The following is a 22,191-nucleotide window of genomic DNA, read 5'->3' on the forward strand; positions in this document are numbered from 1 at the left end:
TCCACCAGAGAGGGACAGAGAGTTGGACCCTTCTTAATAGGGTGAGGTGTTCTTAACATGTTTCTATTATATCTGTTCACAATTAATCACTTTTATTTCAGCTATCTATTTGTCACAATTAATCACTTATCTTTCAGTTATCTATTTGTATGCCATGATTATTCACTTTACTTTTCAGTTCTCTATATAAATGTATGTGTTGGTGATTGCATTCTATCATTGCGCTATATAGAGCATTAGTCATTTAGATCCTTGTCATTGTAATAAAGAGACCCCAGTCAAATTCTGTTTGTTTATTGTCTCTGAGAGAGAGTAAAGGGTTCCTTTTTAACCAGATGCTGATGTATCGAGGGCTGGGAGACACCCCCACTTGTGGGTAACTGTTGATAACTAGGTACACTACTCAGGATCAAGGATGGTTGAAAGACAGAACATATAATTGGCCCTTAGTTTCTGTGGAGGAAGGTCGGGCTCCTTTTTGCTGACCGAGAGATGGGTGATTCCTCTCTGGTGAAGGGAAATTGGCTCCTAAGCAGGAATGCCCAAATTGTTGATAGAGCTACCCCACATAGCATAGACAGTCGTGAGACTATAAAGATATCGTCGGGTGGTGACGTTAAAGATAAGATAAAGATAAAGATAAGATAAAGATATCGTCGGGTGACGTTAAAGATACAATCTTACGGGACTATAAAGATAGAGACAGTCTTACGGGACTATAAATATAGAGACAGTCTTACGGGACTATAAATATAGCGATAAAGTGAGGTAACTATAGGATGAGATATGGAATCCATTAGATGTTAGTGGTATCTTTGATTATACAGGCTTGTAAATAGCTTCTTTTCACTTTCTCAGGTGAGTTTCTAGATATCTTGTAAATAGTGGCCTGAGAAGAGTGTCATTACGTGACGACTGGGTTAGCCACGGTTGGTGAGCTGCCTGTCCTGAGAATCCGGTCGTTACAAACAGTCATTTGTTGCCGACTCTAAATCACACAAAGGCAACGGTCAAATCTTTCCTGAGTACTCTGGATAAGCACTTTAAATATGTTTGGGTCTGCACTACTGATCTCTGTATAGTGTTGATTACATCAAGGTCAGATCTGGTTGAATACAGCCATTGACCTGAGTTGGTTGCTATTATGTTGAACCTGATGATGACCCTGTAATAATCAACTGTTAAGTCGAAAGCTGACTTATTACCAGTGGGCTGATATTGATGGAATCATTTTACACAATGTACTCAAACTTTTAAGTCCCTAGAGTGTATATATTGTAAATAAGCACTTGCGCACTTTATTTACTCATGTCACCGTGCCTTTCTTTTGGAGCACCTACAGTATGAACTATTGATCCTAGGTTTGCCATATGGATACAACATTTAGTCATCAAATTATATTTACATACTGTACAAATAAACAAATTGTACGACTCATTGGCCAAGGGAGGTAAGGTATATTCCTCCCTCCAAGGGGATCATTGTGTTTTTTTTCTCAAAACAGATTTGACTGTGTGTTCTGCCATGATTCGACCCAGAGGGCCTATTACAGATGTATCCAGGATATAGCATATTTACATGGCGTAATTATAGACGTCGACATGTAACAAAGGCAAAATACCATTCAACTAAATACCTAAGTGTTCTGTGCCCCAGCTATGCTCCCCACGTCCCGCCCTCCAGCGTCTTGACGTCCCTAACATACATGGGTTGTAAGGCTGTTCAGAAAGCCAGTTCAATTGTTGTGTGGTTTTGATGGATTACCCAGATCCCCGGGATTACCGGGCAGCTCCTTATGTTTTTTACCCAAGTGCATTATCAGTAATAGGCGGAATCCCTATAATGTGTGCCTCATAAGACTTATACAAAGAAAAACAAGTTGCACATGTCCAAGCCCAACACTCGATGGCAGGAGTATGCAGAGCATGTGAATCTACAACACTTCATGACAGAAACAGATGCTTACATGGTAAGTAACATTTTCCTTTTTAGTGAAGATTGATGATCATAAACTACAGTAAGCAAGAAGGAATGCATTATTCGTAGCATCTGTTGGCTCTAGATACATATGCTTAGCATTATCCTGGCATCTAGAGTTGGGCTTGGACGATTAAAAGTTGTTGTTCTTTAGAAGAAGTCTTTGAGTCATGAGGTATGGTGACTTCTCCTCTGGTGTGCATTACGCATGTTGCTTGGCTTCTTTGTTAGATTGTTTTTTTCTCCATCTGGTTTGAACGCCGATATAGCAACTCAGTGACCGAAGCTTAGCAAGGCCTTGCCAGGCGCTCTGATTTTTCTCTCCAGTCCAACACATTTCATATCTGAACAACAGCAGTAGGTGTTATCAATTTTACCTCACAAAGCCTGCTGGGGCTCAGGCCCAGCGTTCCACAACTTCTTCTCCATTCTGCAAGACTACATCCACAAGGGATGGAAAACACGCCCTTCAGCTTTTGCCCAAATTGCCAAGCTAAGTACTCTGGCAAATCCAACATAAAGTCTGCAATCTGTGTTTGCCACCAGAGCATGAAGAGAACACCTGTGAGGCATGTTTAGCATTCTGGTCGAAGAAAACACTTCAGCTTCGGAGGGAGCGTCCCCACACAGCCATGCAGCGATGCATAGAAAGATGCCCTTGTTATTCCAGTCAAGAAACAGAAGTCACAGAGGCGCAGACAGTGCTACCAGACGTGCAGATAATGCTGGCTAGCAAAGGTGACAGCTCAGACTCCAAGCTTGAATCCAATCGGATGCAAAAGCCACACAAACCCCTACCAAACCACCCAAACAGGCTTCTGGTGCCACCAGGAAAGCCATCGACTAGTGTTGAAAAATATAAAGCAATAAAGTTTGTTTCGGCACCAGCACCAAACAAACCACAATGGCACAACTGAAATCAAGCAAAGGCTCTGAGCCTAAGCAACGTACATCTGATCCAAAAAAAACCTTGAAACCAAAATATCTTCGATCTACAAAACCTTCAGCATCGAAATCAACGCATAAGCTGGCTGCATCGAAGCCACAATTTCAAAGAATTGCAACCCGTACAAAACTCTCAATCTAGAATTTATATAGCGCGCTACTCACCCGGGGGGGTCTCAAGGCGCTTGGGGAGGGGGGTCTGCTACTGCTCGAACAGCCAGGTCTTGAGTTGCTTCCTGAAGGAGAGGTGGTCTTGGGTCTGACGGAGGTGGATGGGGAGGGAGTTCCATGTCTTGGCTGCCAGGTAGGAGAAGGATCTTCCTCCCATGGTGGCTCTTTGGATGCGTGGAACGGCGGCGAGGGCGTGGCTGGTTGAACGAAGCTGGCGGGTGGGAGTGTAGAAGGTCAGGCGGTTGTTGAGGTACCTAGGGCCCAGGTCGTGGAGAGCCTTGTGTGCGTGGGTGAGAAGTCGGAATGTGATTCTCTTGTTGACGGGGAGCCAGTGCAGGTCTCTCAGGTGTCCGGAGATGTGGCTGTGCCGGGGGATGTCCAGGATGAGTGGTGCGGATGCTTTCTGGATGCGTTGGAGTCTCTTCTGAAGTTTGGCTGTGGTTCCGGTGTAGAGGGTGTTTCCGTAGTCCAGTCGGCTGGTGACAAGTGCCTGTGTGACCGTCTTTCTGGTTTCGGTGGGGATCCAACGGAAGATCTTACGGAGCATGCGTAGGATGTTGAAGCATGAAGATGATACGGCGTTGACTTGTCTGGTCATCGAGAGGGAGGAGTCCAGGATGAAGCCCAGGTTGCTTGCGTGGTCCGTTGGGTTGGGTGCGCTGCCCAGGGCAGGGGGCCACCATGAGTCGTCCCAGGCTGAGGAGGATGGTCCCAGGATGAGGACTTCCGTCTTGTCTGAGTTGAGTTTCAGGCGGCTGTTCTTCATCCACTCGGCTACGTCTTTCATCCCTTCGTGTAGGTTGGTTCTGGCGGTGGCTGGGTCGTTGGGGAGGGAGAGGATCAACTGAGTGTCGTTGGCGTAGGAGATGATGTTGAGGTTGTGCTGGCGTGCGTTGGCCGCAAGGGGGCTCATGTAGATGTTGAAGAGGGTAGGGCTGAGTGAAGAATCTTGTGGTACGCCGCAGATGACTTCGGTGGCCTTGGATCTGAACGGGGGAGGCGGACTCTCTGGGTTCTTCCGGCGAGGAACGAGATGATCCACTCCAGAGCCTTCTCTTGGATTCCGACGGTGCTGAGGCGCTGCACTAGGGTGCGGTGGCAGACAGTGTCGAACGCTGCGGAGAAGTCCAGGAGGATGAGGGCCGCTGTTTCCCCGTTGTCGAGCAGGGCTCAGATGTCGTCAGTGGCAGCGATGAGGGCAGTCTCAGTGCTGTGGTTGGCTCGGAAGCCGGACTGCGAGGGGTCGAGGGATCCGTTCGTCTCGAGGAAGACGGCGAGCTGTCTGTTGACGGTCTTCTCGATGACTTTGGCAGGATAAGGTAGGAGGGAGATGGGGCGGTAGTTCTTGAGGTCGGTGGGGTCTGCTGATGGTTTCTTCAGGAGGGTGCTGAGTTCAGCATGCTTCCAGCTCTCCGGGAAGGTGGCGGTGTTGAAGGAGCAGTTGATGACATCTCGGAGTTGGGGTGCGATGATGGAGGCGGCCTTGTTGAAGACGTGGTGGGGGCATGGGTCGGTTGGTGATCCGGAGTGGATGGTGTTCATCGTGCGGACGGTGTCTTCGGTGCTGATCGGGGTCCAAGCGCGGAGGGTGGTGGTGGGGTGCGTCGGTTCGGTGGTTGGGTGCGTGGGCTGTGTGCCAAAGCTGTTGTGTATGTCGGCGATCTTGCTGTGGAAGAGCGAGGCGAGTGAGTCGCAGAGTTCTTGCGAGGGGGTGATGGCGTTGGTTCCGGCGCTGGGGTTGGAGAACTCTTTGACGATGCTGAAGAGTTCCTTGGTGTTGTGTGAGTTATTGTCGAGTCGTTCCTTGAATGCTGTCTTCTTGGTGGTGTGGATCAGCTGGTGGTGTTTGCGGGTGGCGTGCTTGAGGGCAGTCATGTTGTCTGTAGTCTGGTCTTTGCGCCAGGCTTTCTCGAGGGTGCGGCAGTTCTTCTTGGAGTTCTTGAGATCGTCGTTGAACCAGGAAGCCTTCTTACTGCCGGGCCTGTTGGGATGGTTTTTCAGGGGTGCGAGGTCGTCAGCGCAGGTGGTGATCCACTGTGTGAGGTTGATGGCTGCTTGGTTAGGGTCCGTTGAGCTGGCGGGCGGATTCTGATTCAGGGATGTGGCGAGCTGGTCGGCGGTGATCTTGTTCCAGCTCCTGCGGGGAACCGGCTGCGGGTGATGGTGAGTCGTGGTCCTTCTGAAGCTGAAGTGGACGCAGCTGTGGTCAGTCCAGTGGAGTCCGGTGGAGTGGCTGAAGGTGATGTCCTTGCTGGAGGAGAAGACGGGGTCAAGCGTGTGTCCGGCGTAGTGGGTGGGGGTGTTCACCAGCTGCTTGAGTCCGAGGTTGGCGAGGTTGTCCAGCAGGGTGGTGGTGTTGCGGTCATTGTTGTTCTCCAGGTGGAAGTTGAGGTCCCCTAGGAGGATGTAGTCAGCGGAGGGGAGGGCGTGCGGGCTGATGAAGTCTGCGATGTCTTCGCTGAATTGTGTGCGAGGTCCTGGGGGTCTGTAGATGAGGGTACCTCTGAGTGTGGTCTTGGGGTCGGTGTGTATCTGGAAGTGAAGATGTTTGGCGGCAGTAAGGGTGTCGTCGGAGTTGGTCGTGATGCGGATGGTGTTCTTGTGAACGATGGCGATGCCTCCTCCTGTCTGGTTGACGCTGTCACTCCGGGTGATCTTGTATCCGTCCGGGATGGCGATGTCGGGCGCTGATGAAGTGTTCATCCAGGTTTCCGTGAGGAAGGCGACGTCTGGTGATGTTGTTTCGAGCAGGTTTCAGAGTTCCACGGCGTGCCTATGGACGGAACGGGTGTTGAGCAGGATGCACTTCAGGTGGCTGGTGCTAAGCTTGGCGGGTGCGGTGCAGGTCCGGATGCAGGAGAAGTTGCAGGAATGGCAGCTGAAGGGTCCGTGGTTACGTCGCGGGGTGGCTCGGTAGCATCCGGGGATCCGGCCGGTGTTGAGTGCGTTGAGGATGGCGGCGTCGTAAGTCCGGCGGGTGGGCTGGCGTCTGCGGGGGCCAGGGGTTCTGGCGCGGTCCAGGCGCAGACGGGCTTGCCTTTGGCGCACAATCGGCGCGCCCGCTGCGCAAGCGTGGGGGTGACATAAGAAGGTAGCCGGGAAGAAGGGTCCGCTGGGTGGCGGGAGCGGGGCGGCCAATGGGCTGTTGGGGGGCGGGCCGCAGGCAGGCAGCGGCTGGAAAGGCTGGTGCGGGCGGGCGGCTCAGCGGCGGCTGGGTCGCCCTGGCAGCAACAGGCAAAAACAGAAAACCAGGCGGCAGCAGCAGGAGGAGCGTGGGGGCGACCAGGCCAGTGAAGGCTCAGCGGTCTTCGACATCTTCCATATCTTCAACGTTGAAAAACACTAAAAGTAGCACAGAGCCACAGAAAAAACTATTGCAGCCAATTTTTTGAGCGCTTGCAAGACAAACTAGACAAAGGACAAAAAAAACTCTTTGTGCACCAAGACACTAGGCACTAAGCCACCACCACCTGTTTCCATTATGCTTCAAAAAAGGAAAAACCTGTTTGAGGAGTACATTGCTGGGCCTCAACCAACCCATCAACCATAGGAAGGACAAAGGCACAAGTCCTATTTGTTTCCCTCCTCCACCTACTACTCCTCCTTTTCCTCCCCCCCCCTATTCCACCTTCACCTACCACCCTCTCCAAAACGTTTGCCTTCTGAGCAATGACTTTTCCACCAAATCAGTCACCTACTAGTGATAATCAATCTGAAGAATACAATATCTCTTATTTCACTGACCCACAGGAAGACCCCTGTACTTCCTCCGACCCAAGGGATATTTAGGATACTAATCCGCCGGATGATGCAGATCCTAGTATCTACCCATCCAAACCCTCACCACCAGATGATACATCATCCTGTCTCATGACATTATCAGTAGGGATGCTGCATACCTTAAAGTAAGCCTACACACTATCCCACAAGAAGATTATTTCCTTGTTGAAATACTTAATAGCTCACAAAAAACAGCTCAGTCGCTTCCTATGCTTAAAACGAATGTTATCGTCCACACAAATCATATTTAAGCAGCCAGTTTAATTTAAGAGAGTTACCCCTCGTATTGAAAAGAAAAATAAGGCATGCCCTTTGGACGCGGAATATATTAAGTGACAAGTCACACCAAATCATTGGTGGTACACCCAGCCAGAAAAAGAGCAAATTCACAAGGGGCAGGGATGCGCCTCCCACAGATAAGGAGTGTGGGAAATATTTTGCAGCACATGCAGCCAACCTCATGCGTATTGCAAATTTTGTGGGGCTTTTCTTTCAATACAATTGGGCCACATGGGATGAAATGCAGGAACTACTGCAACACCTGATTGTGCAATACTAACAACGAGCAACACAAGTAGTAGAAGAAAGAAGGGCTGTATGTAATGCCACTGTTCAATGTGCCTTAGATTTCACAGACACTACCGCCTGCAAAGTTAACACTAGTATCCTCATCAGATGGCATGCATGCTTCAGAGTATCCGGTTTCAAACTGGATGTACAACAACACCTGTTCCATTTATCTTTAGATAGGCAAAATCTGTTAGGGCCACAGGTTGATGAAATTCTAGGGAAGTTGAAAAAGGGCACAAAACTCGCTACAAACAAATCAACACTGTGGTTCCTTTCTTAGAGGTCAATATAGGGTTGCAACCAGAGGAGTTTCCTCCACTGACTCTGGCAGTGGTAATAAACAGCACAGCTCCTGTCGGAGTCACAGGAGATCTTTCCATAAAACAAATTATAGAAATATAGGTAGAGGCAGTTCAATGCTACCAAAAACCCCATCCCTCCAAAACAGCGAACACCTACACCTCTCCCAACCACATATACCACCAGTCGGGGGGAGGTTACAACATTTCTATCTGCAATAGCTGCACATCACCACAGAGCAATGAGTTCTATCCATAAACAAAGATAGACATTGTTTAGAACTCAAACAAACTCGACCCACAATTCCACCAAAACCACAAAATATGCCAAAGGAGCATCTTACACTTTTACAGGACGAGGTTCTTTCTCTCCTTCAAAAAGGGGCAATTGAAATAGTACCCTTAAAACATGAGGGACACAGAGTATACTTCCTTTATTTTCTCACTCCCAAAAAGGACAAAACATTGAGGACTACCCTAGATCTTAGGCCACTCACGAGGTATATCCACTCAGAACACTTTCACTTGGTCACACTACAAGAGGTGATACCAATGCTACAGCAAGGAGATTTCCTGACCTCATTAGACCTCAAAGATGCATACTTCCATATCCACATTCATCCAACACTCTGCTATTATCTACGTTTTTAACTAAAGTGGCAACACTTTTGATTCAAATTGCTACCCTGCGGGGTCACTAAACTCAGAGGGTTTTCGCAAAGTGCCTTGCAGTAGTGTTTTCCCCTACCTAGATGATTGGCTCATCAAAATCCCAAGCTACCAACAGTCTCTTCAAAACGAAAAAGGTTATCAGCCTTCTGCACAAACTAGGATTTACCCTCAACACAGAAAAATCTCATCTGCAACCATTGTAAATTGAGCAACTCTCCAGTTACAGCCTAAGCTTATCCCAGTCCAAAATGAGTGAAACAGTTTACAGAAACATTACCTCTATTTCAACCACTAGCTCATCTCACAGTGAAAGTACTGATGAGGCTTTTAGGCATGATGTCTCCCTGCATAGCAATAATAACGCACGATTGTCTACATATGCATCCCCTTCTATGGTCTCATGTGAAGGGGCATCCACAAGATCTAGTGTTGATAGGGCCAGCAACTCATTGCTCTCTGCAGTGGTGGAACAGCAACAACTTGTTGCAAGACCTGCCCTTCAAAGCTCCACTTCTGCAAATTACCATTAACTAGATGTATCCCTTCAGGAATGCGAAGCACATATGCAAGATCTCACAGTTCATGGTCTTTGGACATTAGCTCAGACACATCTCCAGATCAATCATCTAGAGCTACTAGCAATTCGGCTAGCCAACAAAGCTTTTCACAATCACCTACACCAGAAGGTAGTTCTATTACGAACAGGCAATATGACTGCAATACATCATATTAAAAAACAGGGGGGAACACACTTCTCACAGCTATCCCTCCTATCAGAGCGAATCTGGCACTGGGCAAACTATCACAAAATCCACCTCTTAGCAGATTACCTACCTGATATGTTCAGCAGGTGCAGTTGAGAGATCAGTGTTCCACCACTCCACTATTACTACAAAAGATGATGGACACCAGACATAGACTTGTTTGCCACTCACCTCAAAGCCAAATTCCAAAACTTCAGTCTCTATGTTCCCCCACCCCCAAATCAAGGGCAATGCCCTATGGATGAATTGGTCAAGAGTATTTCCTTAAGCTTTTCCTCCTTTCCCACTCATTCCATATGTATTTCAGAAGTTAACATAAACCTCTCTAACACTAATCCTAATAGCCCCAACATGGAAGCGGCAGGCATGTTTCACATCCCTACCTACGTCGTGAGTAACTACCTCTTTAGCCACACCTACTAACTCAAGAGCAAGGAAGAGTGATGCACCTCAATCCCAAACAACTCAATCTAGCGATTTGGCTCCTGGAATCCGAGAATTTGGACATTTAAAATGACAACAAGAATGCATGGATATCCTTAAACAAGCTCGTAGGCCGAAGACTAGAGCATGTTATGCTTCAAAATGGAAACGATCTTTACATTTTTGTACCAATAAACACATTCATTTTTTAAATGTAAATGTAAATGTTAAGGTATTTGTAGAACGCACTGCCACCAAGCGGTTTCCTGACGCTATTACTCATACCGCTTTAGTTACCTAACCCACAGGCTGCGGGTGCATAGGGCTGGAGTTGCGTCGGGTTTGCTGCGTTGATCCCAGTGATGCCTGAAACAAGGAGTTGCTGGCAGGCAGCCAGATGGAGGAGTCCGGTGGTTCCAAGGATGGAACTGGGAAGAAGAAGTCCTGAAAGGGAAGGGGACAGAGTCTCGGTCACTAGCCAGTGACGGTGCTGGAACCAGGAGGGAACCAGATGCTGTCGCCGCAGTCAGGTGAAGGAAGGGTCGCTTCTCTCTGTAGCTGCGCGGACCAGGAGCTGTTCTTCACGACCAGGCTGGAGGCACGAGCTGTCCCTCGTAGTCTGCTGCTGTTGGCGGTGTCGGATCGTCGATCTGGACAACAGGCCTTGACTAATGCAAGCCACGCGGTGGAACAAAGAGGGCGTCTGGTGCGGACCAGGAGGGTCCGGGGTGCTTCTCCTTTACAAGGAAGCAAGGGCCAGTCTGGGGGACCAGACCAGCAGTGGTGGATTCTTCGGGTCGTCGTCTCTGAGGTCACGAGCCAGCCGGCAAGTGACCAGACAACAGGACAAGCAGCAGCCAGGCAAAAGGGCCCCACGCAGATCTCGTAGATGCTGGGGGGCTGGTCTTTGGTGCAAGAGCTGCGTCGGTGTGGGGCTTCTCAGACCCGAATGCACTCACTCGAGGATCCCTCGGCGGTCGTGCTGGAAGCGCTGTGCAGGTTTCTCAAGATGGCCGTCTCCACGTTGCTCGTCGCACCCAAGGGTCCCAGCTGGGCTGTAGATGTGGGTAGAGGTCAGAGAGGTCTGGAGGTCCGGGTCTTGTCGAGCTGGGTCGTCGGATTCCGGGATGGAAGGACTTTGCAGCAAACCGCACAGGAGCTTGATGGTGCCTGCGAAGCAGGATGGTCACTCCCTGACCATAGGGGAGATTCTTCAGTCTTCTGGTAATCAGGAGGTCGAAGGTCAAGAGTTCTTCGTAGAAGTTGTCAAGAGTAATCTAATCTGGAATGGGACCAGCTGCTACCTTTATTCAGCATAAGGGGGCTGCACTACGACTAGGACCCTCCCCTGGGTGGGACCAGGAAGGGGGGTGGTTACACCCCCTATCCTTTGTCCGGTCTTGCGCCAGCTCTGGGGCTGGAGTTCCCCAGGAACTGGTTCTGACCGGTGTATGCACAGGGACACCTTGTGTGCCCCAGGCATGTCTCATTCCTTTCAGCCCTGTCCTACCTAATACACAAAATCCTGTCTGGGGTGGTGCTAGCACCTCCCAAGGCAGGAAACCCTTTGTCCAAGCCTCCCTCGCTGGAAGGACTCCCAGCAGCAGGAGGTCAGACTTGTGTCTGTGGTGGCAGCATCCATTTTGTGATGCTGAGGCTCGAGTTAACTTTAACCGAGGTTCACAGTTACATACATGTCGTGTCCCTCTAGAAGGGTGGAATGCTACCCCCGTCGCCAGAATTGGCGAGGGGGTAATATTCCAATTCGTATGACACCTTACTCGACATGTTTTGATAATGCTATACCAAAGTTAGCATTTGACCGCGAGGTTCATAATGCACTTAAGAGTATATGGTATAGCGTTATCATGGAACAGCTATTAGGACTTGGTTCCGCAAGCTGCAAACGGGCTCAGCTCATGCCAGAGCACCATCTCACATAATTCCAAGCACTCTGCCTTCAGGATTGATAACGTTATCAAAAACAATGGTCCTTGACCAAATTGAAATTAAAGAATTTATCACATTTATAATCATTAATTACTCAGTTTGAGCCTTCATCCAATTGCTCCTGGTATACAATCCAAAATTGTTTCTAAAATTGCAAGACCCAACACATTCACTTGGAGAATTAGTTCATTTTAATTCTACCAAACATGTATGCTCCTTTTATAATTCAAAGGTTCCAATACAGTTTTTATATTTTCAATATTTTAGTACGAAATTGAGAGTGCTCATAAGAACGTGCATAGAGATAGTGCTCAAGAATTGACGCGTGTGATTAAGACGAAGAAAGAAAAGTGATTTGGTGACAATATAAAAACACACAACACTGGTGCAATAATTTCAAAACAATATCAACTTGTCCACATCTGAATTTTAAACCCTAGTGCTTCAGAATTAAATCCTATTTATTTTACACGTTAGCACATTAGGGTTTTAGGTGGTCCAAGGGGGTTCAACTTTTAGATGTCGACGTTCGACCCGACTTAATGCTCGTGGGTAATTTGGTAGCCTCAGCTTGCGGGTCTTCTTCAGGACAAGGAGCACCCTCCGTACTAGAAGAATATATTTCCCTGATGAGGGTATGATACACAATATCCGACCAGGGGTGTCTGGGTCCGTGTCCCAGAAAATTTCTGCACCAAGATGATAAATCTAACTAATTATGGTTGTGGTATTTATCTATTAAACACTTCGTTTTACACAGTTTTCTTTTTATGGGTTGGGGTCAGGTGACTCATCCTGATTTGTAGATCTACACGAATAATACCGGTGAGGTCACTATCTTTTTTTCACTTGCTTCGGCATTGACTCTCACACTTCCAAAAGCCCGTCTCAGCCGTCTCCGTGGCTGAAGATGCTTGTTGTCGATGCCTGGCGTGCATCTAGACTGCACCGGAACTATCGTTTATTATTATTTTCCGGCAGTGGCTCTCCCAACTCCAAAACAGTCTCGGCCGTCTCCGCGGCGGTCGACCTTATCAGGATTGTTAAGGATTGATAAGGCCTGCCATAGGAGTGACTGATAGGAATATATGTGTCCATTTTAGGGTTAGATATAGTGATACTATATCTAAAGCAAAGGGTGAGTACACCACCTTGCCCCAGCTGTCGTGCAGCCAGTTGTGTCTGTTTAGATGGCCAGCCAGAGGTGGCATAATACATGCTTCAGCCCCTGGTAGGCCCTGGGTACACCTATGCCCTGGGTACCTATAGTACACTGTACAGGGACTGATAAGGTGGCCCAGTACCAATTGGTAAATGCACCTAAGGTACATGCTTGTCAATTTAGAGAGAGAACAGCTAGGCTGTGGGTCTGATTAGCAGGCCCACAGCCAGGGAAAGTCGTAAACCAGTGAAGCAAAAAGCAAAAATCGGGGGTGATCATAGGATTGCAGACCCTACTCTCCTACACCGCTGTGGAACCCTTCCTGGCTTTCCCTGTGAAGTGTCCACTCCTGGGCACCCCCAGGGTGAAGCCAGGCATCCTAGCGCTGTTGGGGCCGTTGTGGAGGTTAAGCAAGCTATTGCCCAGAGTTGCAGCGTGGGGCCCATGATTCGAATAGGCACCGAGGCGAGAATTGTCAGGTCCGAGGAAATTGAGCCCAAGACCCGCCTAGGCGGGAATTGAACCCTGGTCCCGGGCCAGAACTCTGCATCAGGGTCTGCCGCTCTAACCATTGAGCCACACTCCTCCACTACTTTAGCACCTACTGTACAAGACATTATAGGCTGTCTTATCTATCTGCAGCAAACAGAGCTAGCCTACACATCTATCAGATTATACGTAGCAGCACTAGCTGCCGACATGCAAAACAGGCACTATAACTGGTATTTTGAACAGGACCTATTCAAAATACCAGTAATTAAAGCATTAATTGAAGGACTTAAGAGTTATCCCGGCCTCCACTCCACCAGCTCCAACCTGGAACCTAAACATTGTCCTTACCAGGCTTATGGGGCCACCATTTAAACCACTTCATTCATGTCAGCTTCAGTTTCTAACTCAGAAAGTTGCTTTTCTAGTGACAGCCACTTCTCTCAGAAGGATAGATGAATTACAGGCACTCACTCTGCAAGAACCTTTCTTTAAAATGTACCTAAGCAAATTGCTTCTGCAAACTAATCCAACATTCCTACCTAAAGTGGTCTCAACCTTTCACACAAGTCAAACCATAGATCTACCAGTGTTTTGTCCTAAACCAGAAACAGCACCAGAGCAGGCCTTACATACATTTGATGGTAAAAGGGCTATCATATTATACATTGAGAGAAGAAAATCTTTTCGACGGACATAACAGCTTTTTGTTGCTTTTAACAAACCTCACCAGGGGGCACCAATATCCAAAGCAGGAATTGCCAGATGGATAGTCAGATGTATTCACACATGTAATCAAAAAGCCAAAATGGAGCTTACAATACCATCAAGAGCTCATTCCACATGTAAACATGGAGCCTCTACGACTCTCCTAGGAAATATCCCTAAAGAGTATATTTGTAAAGCAGCAAAATGGAATCCCCCCCCCGCCCCCAACTTTTACTAAACAGAACAGTGTTGATGTATTCATCCATCAATAAGCAAGAGTGGGTTAAGCTGTACTTGAAACATTATGTTCGAGGCATGTGAGCTGTAGATCACATGCTTTGTATACTCCTGCCATCTAGTGTTGGGTCCGGATGTTTGCAAGTTATTTTTCTTCTAAGAAGTCTTTCCAGTCACGAGGTTAGGTGACTTCTCCTTTCGGTGATAGTGCACATGCGCATCGACTCCATTGTTAGATTGTTTTTATCCTCCATCAGGTTTGGACGTGTATTACTGCACTCTGGTTCGAAACCGTTCTACAGGTTCCCTTCGGTGCGCAATCCACTCTTCCCCAGTCTCTATTGTTTTGCACGTGTTCCCACTCTGCATATCGTATCCGTCAAGGAAAAGCTCAATTTCGATCGGAAACTTCAGGAAGGCTGTCCGGCCTAACCACGTCGGTCTACCTCCCAGTCGATGGAACAGACCCCATTCAAATTCTGTTCTCAGTGCCACGCAAAATATCCGTGCACCGATTCACACGAAGTGTGCAACTTGTACTTGTCTCCGGAGCACAACAAACAGGACTGGGACGCGTATCGATCTTTTCGATCGAAGAAAACACTCCACGAATCGTTGGCTCGATGTCCCGAAATGCAGACTCAAAACGTCAAATACACGCTTTACATCTTCGGTGAAGGATCCAAGCACGAATTAGACGCACAAGAGGCCGAGAAAGAACAAGAAGAAACTGCCTCTATTCCGGAATTGGACTCCGAGATGAAAGAAGACTTACCACAAGGTCAACGTCCTGTAAGTACCGAACACCCCTTGCCCCAAAGTTCAAATCAGCTCAAGCAAAAGGCTCCAGTTCCACCCCCGCCTTCGGGCCGCAGTTGTCACCGAGATGTTTCTGGCGCCCCGCCTTCAGGCTCGGCACCAAAACACGTCACTAAGCCTTCCAGCTTGGGATGGAGTCGTTCAAAGTCATGCACCAAGCCGAAACCTTTAGGCTCCCAGCCAAAAACCACTTTGGAGCCAAAATCATTGACACCAAAATCAAAGACGGCTTTGGAACCAAAATCTTCTGTGCTGAAAAGACACTCCATCCCGGCACCGAAGCCCTTGGTGACGAAACCGAAAAATGTTCCTCGAAAGCAGCGGGATCCGATTTTCGACGTCCCACCACCAAAATTGGACCCAAAAAAAAGAAAATTTATATAAATCCACATACAGGAAATGTCCTTACTAAACTTCCTCAGAAGCGCAAACCTGAATCAGAGAACACACTTTATCACATTCCTTTGAAGAGGAAAAACATGGGTACTAACCCCTCTCCTCCTCCGGCTTCACGTTCCCCTGCACAACCTTTCCCACCATTGGAGTATTTACTCATTACACTAACTAACTCTCCACCACCACCTGATAATAATGATCGAGACAGGGGGGACAACATTTTACCAATAGATCCCTGGGAGGATTACAACACTGATTCACCCACAGAAAACAACCCTGATCTTTACCCTGCAAATCCTTCCCCTCCTGACAATAATGTGGGATATCTAGAATGACTTGCTAGAGCTGCAGAACATCATGGAGTACAGTTACACAAGGAATCTCTAGAGGAGGATTTCTTATTTGAAACGCTCAGTAACACACAAAGAGCTAGCCAGACTCTACCAATGCTCAAAGGTATGATGAGACATTCCCAATATATTTTTAAAGACCCTGTGCATGCTCATTCTCACCCCAGAAAAGACAAAAATATAAGCCTGCTGCCTCAGATCCAGCTTTTATTAAAGGGCAGTTACTCTTTGGTTCTTTCTAATGCCCGTAAACAGGCCAATTCACTAACTGCAGGGGATGCTGCCCTTCCAGACAAAGAGTCAAAAGTGTTCAACGCCTGTGGTAAAAGTTGCGAACACCCTGGCCCTACGAGCCAGGTATGATAGGGCAAACTGGGATGAAATAGAGCAACTGTTCCAATCTCTTCCAGATGAGCACAAAGAAAAAGCTCAGAATTTAGTGCAGGAAGGGAAGCTCATCTCCAATTCATCAATTGGAGATGCAGTGTTGCTGACACCGCAGCTAGAGAGATCAACACTAGTGTGCTATCAAGGAGGCATGCATTGTTAAGGATTTCAGGTTTCAAACCTGATGTCCAACAGTCTATTTTAAATACTCCATTTGGCAAGGAGCATCTCTTCGGACCTGAAGTGGATAAGTCATTGGAAAAAATGAAAAAAGATACAGAAGTAGCTAAGTCTATGGGAGCTCTGCAGTCCCCTTCTAATAGTGGCTCCTTTAGTCGCTCCTTCTATCATGGAGGGTCAAAAACCATGTCCTTAGATAATACTACCGCCTTGTACAAAGGCAACAATCTATCTTCCTCTACAAGAGGCTTCTTCAGAGGAGGATACAGAGGTAACAACGGCAAAGGTAGGGGCAGAGGTTCTATACCATGTAATTCCCCCTCCCCTAACAAGCAGTGAATAGCCTACTCTTCCCCAGATCATTTAACACCTGCCAGGGGATGTCTTCTACAATTTCTTCCCATTTGGCAATCAATCACCACAGACAAATTGGTGTTAGGAATTATTCAACATGGTTTTTGCCTGGAGCTTACCACAAATCATCCAAACATTCCTCCACCCTCTCACAAAATGTCACCAGAACATTTACACCTATTCAAACAGGAAGTCCAGTCTCTCTTGTTAAAAGGAGCCATAGAGCCTGTACCATTACAATATCAAGGGTCAGGGGCGCACTCCCTATATTTTCGAATTCCCAAATAAGCCAACTCCTTGAGACCTATTGTAGACCTCCGGGAAGTAAACCACTACATAATGTCAGAGCACTTCAACAAGTGCCCCTACTTCTACAGCAGGGCGACTTTGTCTATTCTAGACTTAAAGGACGCATATTTCCACAATCCAATTCATCCCACTCATCGCAAATACCTCCGATTAATGATAGCGGGTCACCATTACCAGTTCAAAGTACTACCATTTGGAGTCACCACTGCTCCAGGGTATTTACCAAATGACTGGCAGTAGTCGCAGCCCATCTGTGAAGACGGAACATCCACGTCTTCCCATACCCGGACAACTGGCTCATCAAAGCCAGCACTTCCCAAATTTGTCTTCAACACACTCAAGCCACTATTCACTTACTTCACCAACTAATGTTTACAGTGTACGTGTTGAAGTCTCACCTACAGCCTTCCAACACACAAACCTATCTGGAAGCCGCGATAAATGCTCAAAAAGCTCTAGCCTCTCCCAATTTAGCCAGAATTCAGAGTATTCAGTCCCTTCTCACTCCGTTTCAGCCCAACCAATCATTACCAACAAGAGTATTCATGCAATTGCTAGGGATGATGGTGTCTTGCATCGTAATTGTTCCCCATGCAAGACTTCACATGGGGCCCCTTCAAGAATGCTTAGGAAGTCAGTGGAACCAGTCGCAGGGTCAGTTGACCGATCTAGAGTTGGTAGATGGCCGCACCCATCGCTCTCTGCAGTGATGGAACCCATAAAATATATCCATAGAGAAGCCCTTTCTCTACCCTGTTCCACAGACTATGCTAACCACAGACGTATCACTCACTGGTTGGGGTGCTCACCTACAAAATCACACAATCCAAGGGTTATGGAGTCTAAAGTACACGAGTCTCCATACAAATCAACTAGAGCTACTAGCAGTGTTTCTAGCGCTCAGAGCTTTTCAAACTCACCTCATAGGCAAAGCAGTCCTAGCCAGCGCAGACAACTTGACAGCTATGTACTATATACTGAAACAAGGCGGGACACATTCTCTCCAACTGTCACGCCTAGCACAAGACATTTGGAAATGGGCTATATACCACAAAACGTATCTCCTGGCAGAACATCTTCCTGGAATAAACAATCAGATTGCAGACCTTCTCAGCAGACACAAACAGCAGATCCACAAGTGGGAGCTTCATCCCCAGATTCTCCTCCCCTACTTTCAGCAATAGGGATTTCCTCACATAGACCTGTTGACCACAGCTCAAAACGCAAAATTCCCGAGCTTCACCTCCAGGTTCCCACACCTGCTCTTCAAACAATGCCCTATGAATGATTTGGTCCGGGATATTTTCTTACGCTTTTCTGCCTCTCCCACCCATTCCGTTGGTAGTTCGGAAGCTCAGACAAACATCCCTCAAACTGATTCTCTTTGCTCCCACATGGGCACGTCGGCCTTGATCTACCACTCTGCTGGAGCTCTCAGTAGTCCCACACCAAAAGCTGCATCTCAACTCCAGTCTCCTCACTCAGAGCCATGGAAAAATCAGGCATCCAAATCCCAAAACACTCAACCTAGCGCTTTGGCTCCTAAATTCCTAGAATTTGGTTATTTACAATTACCACCAGAATGTAGAACATCCTAAAAGAGTCTAGAAAGCCCACTAATAGTGCACGTTATGCCGCAAAATGGAAACGGTTTGTTATCTATTGCAACAATAACAATATCAATCCTCTTGATGCTTCAGTGCAAAACATAATTTATTATCTCTTACATTTACAGCAATCTCGACTAGCCTAAAGATCGATTTGCTTGCATTTAGCAGCAGTAGCTGCATACTTACAAAACAGATAACACTTATCTCTATTCAGAGTGCCAGTGATGAAAGCCTTTAAGGAAGGAATACAAAGAGTGATACCATCAAGAGTCCCACCTGCACCAGTATGCAACTTAAACATAGTCCTTACTAGGCAAATTTGTCCACCTTTTGAACCAATGCACAGGTGTCAATTGAAGTTCCTCTCATGGAAGGTTTCTTTTCTCATTGCAATCACTTCACTAAAGAGAGTTTGCGAACTTCAGGCATTAACTTTTCAAGAGCCTTTCTTTCAGCTTCATCAAGACAATGTCGTTCTTCGAACCAATCCCAAATTTCTTCCTAAAGTAGTTTCTGCTTTTCATATAAATCAATCAGTTGTTACCTGTGTTCTTTCCTCAACCTGATTATGTATCAGAACAAGCTCTACACACACTAGATGTTGGAAGCGCTCTACTAAATTATGTAGAAAGAACAAAAGAAATGTGCACGACAAAACAGCTTTTTGTTTCTTTTTCACCACCACACAAAGTCAATCCTGTATCTAAATCCGGCATAGCAACCTGGATGGTGAAATGTATCCAAACATGTTATGTATAAGCGAAAAGAACTCTGATAATACCCCCTAGAGCGCATTCCACTGACAAAATAGGAGCTACTGTGGCCTTCTTAAGGAATATTCCCGTAGCTGACATCTGTAAGGCAGCAACATGGTCTACGCCGCACACATTTACCAAGCATTATTGTGTAGAAGTATTAGCGAGGCAACAAGCTAATGTAGGCCAGGCAGTACAAAAACACTTTTTCAAACAACTGCAACAGCTGGAGGATAGCCACCGCTTTAGGAGTATACTGCTATATAGTCTGTGCATGTGATCTACAGCTCACATGCCTCGAACTGATAATGTTACTTACCCAGTAATCATCTGTTCTTGGCATGTAGAGCTGTGGATTCACATGCGCCAACCGGCCTCCCCGTCTCCTGTAGTTGTATCAGTTTACATACTTATGCATGGACATCTCTATTCTACACTTATAAACTCCACCACCACCCTCTGTGGGAAAACAATCTAACAATGAAGTTGATGCCCATGTGTACTATTACTGAAAGGAGGAGTCACCTTACCGTGTGAGTGGAAAGACTTCTTCGAAGAAAAACAACTTGCAACATCCGGACCCAACACTAGATGGCTGGTGTATGCAACGCATGTGAATATACAGCTCTACATGCAAAGAACAGATGCTTTCTGTGTAAGTAACATTATCCTTCAAACAAGTACTTCAACCAGTCGCTAGCCACGCAAAAAGGAGCACTGCTTTACATTCGATGCTAAGCATGTCTATCTACAGCCAACACATGCTATGAATGGAATATGTTAGTTACCCTGTACGCATCTATTTGTAGCCTGTAGTGCCGTTGATTCATATGCACCCACCATCCTTCCTGGAACATAATTTACACATTCACAATTATACGCATGTTTCTTTTTTCTGTCACTTTATTACTTCTTTTTCTATCGTTCACCCAATGATTCCAAAACAATTGAACTAAGAAGCCAAGCAACATGTCCCATACACACTGGAGGAGGGGTCACTATACCTCGTGACTGGAAGAATTCTTTAAAAAAAAGCACCTTGTAATCGTCCGAGCCAAACAGTAGATGGCATGATAATGCTAAGCAACTGAATCTACGGCATTACATGCTACGAATAGATGCTTACAGGTCAAATAACCTATTCCTTTCTTACCCTCTATCAGGAGGGATAGCTGCACATCATAAGATACAGATTCTAAAGGTAACTGTTTCTTGAATGTTCTCCCTTGGATGTGAAAGGGACAGTTGCAACCTTTTTTGCTTCAGTACTTAACAGTTTGTTTTGTTCTTATTTCAGGGGATTCTGTTTCTTTAACTCCGTAGCGATCACTGCCAAACTCCTCCAGCAGAAGCTGAATGTCAGCAAAATACTCATTGTCGATTGGGTAAGATCTGTGAAGATGCCAGCGGTAGACTTTTTTTCTGTACAGGAATATTTAGCTTTCAAAGGAGCGTGGTTATTATACTCCAGTGGCATGAGATCTTTGTTTCGAGAGAGCTGGAGGGCATGCACCTGAACGTACTAGTATACATGCTTTAAAATACAGACAAAACAGAGATTCACAGAGAAACGTTGGATAGTCTTTGATATCCGTGAACAAGGTTATCTGCCTATATGTGGTATCCTGTAAAACATTTCCATAGATAACATTTTAATTTCTGAAATGATTAAACTTGCCCATTACAGAGTATACATACTCTTTTTTTTTTTTTTCAAATGAGGCTGATTCACACTGTAATCCTCCATTGGCTCAAGAGTCCACTTTAGTTCTCTCACACAATGCTTAGAGGGTACAAGTATCCTTTAAATAGAATTTTGTCACATCTCTCCTAACGAGTTGTATAGCTCCTCTCTTTTAGAATGTATAGTAACACAATTTTCTGATTCGAGGAAAAAGTGTTCCTGAGAACAGCTGTTCCTTTTTAGAATTATCAGCATTTAGGATTATTGTTCTCAAATAAAACCATTTTGAAGCTCAATTTCGCCTTCACTCAATGTTCTGATAGTCATCTACCTGTTCAGAAAGTAAGTGACATCTATTTCTTTCTGATCTGTCTCAATAATCCCAATCACAGTCACATTAAACTAGCCTTCTTCCTGAAGATCATGAATTTGGTATTTTCGGTGTTCAGCTTCAGGCAGTTGGTCTACATTCCGTAAGCCAATTCAGTCATGCATGTTTTGAATTTGATCCAGGTACTGGCATCAAGGCCGGACTAGCTATACCGGCATCAGGCGTTTCCCCCAGGAGGCTGGAAGGGTAGGGACCGGTTTTGTAGTAGTGCAGCAGTTTTAAAAGCACTGTAAAGATCCTTGTATAATCATCAGTCTTCGGGCAACAGTAAAAGTGTCAAGTTAACTCTGGTGATTATTGCATCTACTGGAGAGCGATGGGAGTTTTGTTTAGGGCAGTTTTGGCTTATCTAAGATAGTGCAGAGGATTATTATGCCTGCACAAAGAACATGTACCATGCATATCAAAGAACAATATTTTATGTGCATAGCCCAGTGGGTTACTACTTTTGTCTCTGAGTTTATTTTGCTACTGTGCAGTTCATAAGTTACAATTGTAATCTAGCACAGTGAGCTATGAACTATAATCAAACCGCTGCATGCAAGCTGTGTGGTACAGGTAAAACAGTTACGTTTTTTCCCAATTTGTATTATCCTAATGCTAAAAAAAGAGTTGCTTGGGTAGAAATAAATAAAAATCTTTTTCATACATTCAACCCTAACTACTGTGCTATGTCCTGAATCCTGAGTTTGTGCTTCTCTTGACCAAGCACTCTTAAAAAAGTGCCTACCAGTATGGGTGGCATGTGAATCGTACCCCTTTGCCTTATGTAACATTTTCTATACACTGATTTACACATGTATGATTCT

The 22,191-nt window shown here is 46.3% G+C and overlaps 1 protein-coding gene across 18 annotated transcripts in view; it reads left to right on the plus strand.

Annotated features, from left to right (window-relative positions):
* HDAC5 (histone deacetylase 5) overlaps nucleotides 1–22,191 on the plus strand; it is a 1,827,433-nt gene that overhangs the window by 1,498,840 nt on the left and 306,402 nt on the right. For all 18 annotated transcript variants that reach the window (XM_086923942.1, XM_086923931.1, XM_086923932.1 and 15 more), the window contains one exon: nucleotides 20,605–20,692. In XM_086923942.1, the coding sequence (XP_086780068.1) occupies nucleotides 20,605–20,692 (88 nt within the window). The remainder of the gene's footprint in view (nucleotides 1–20,604; nucleotides 20,693–22,191) is intronic.

The sequence above is a fragment of the Lissotriton vulgaris genome, chromosome 5 (assembly GCF_964263255.1).
Source record: "Lissotriton vulgaris chromosome 5, aLisVul1.2, whole genome shotgun sequence".
NCBI classification, from domain to species: Eukaryota; Metazoa; Chordata; class Amphibia; order Caudata; family Salamandridae; genus Lissotriton; species Lissotriton vulgaris.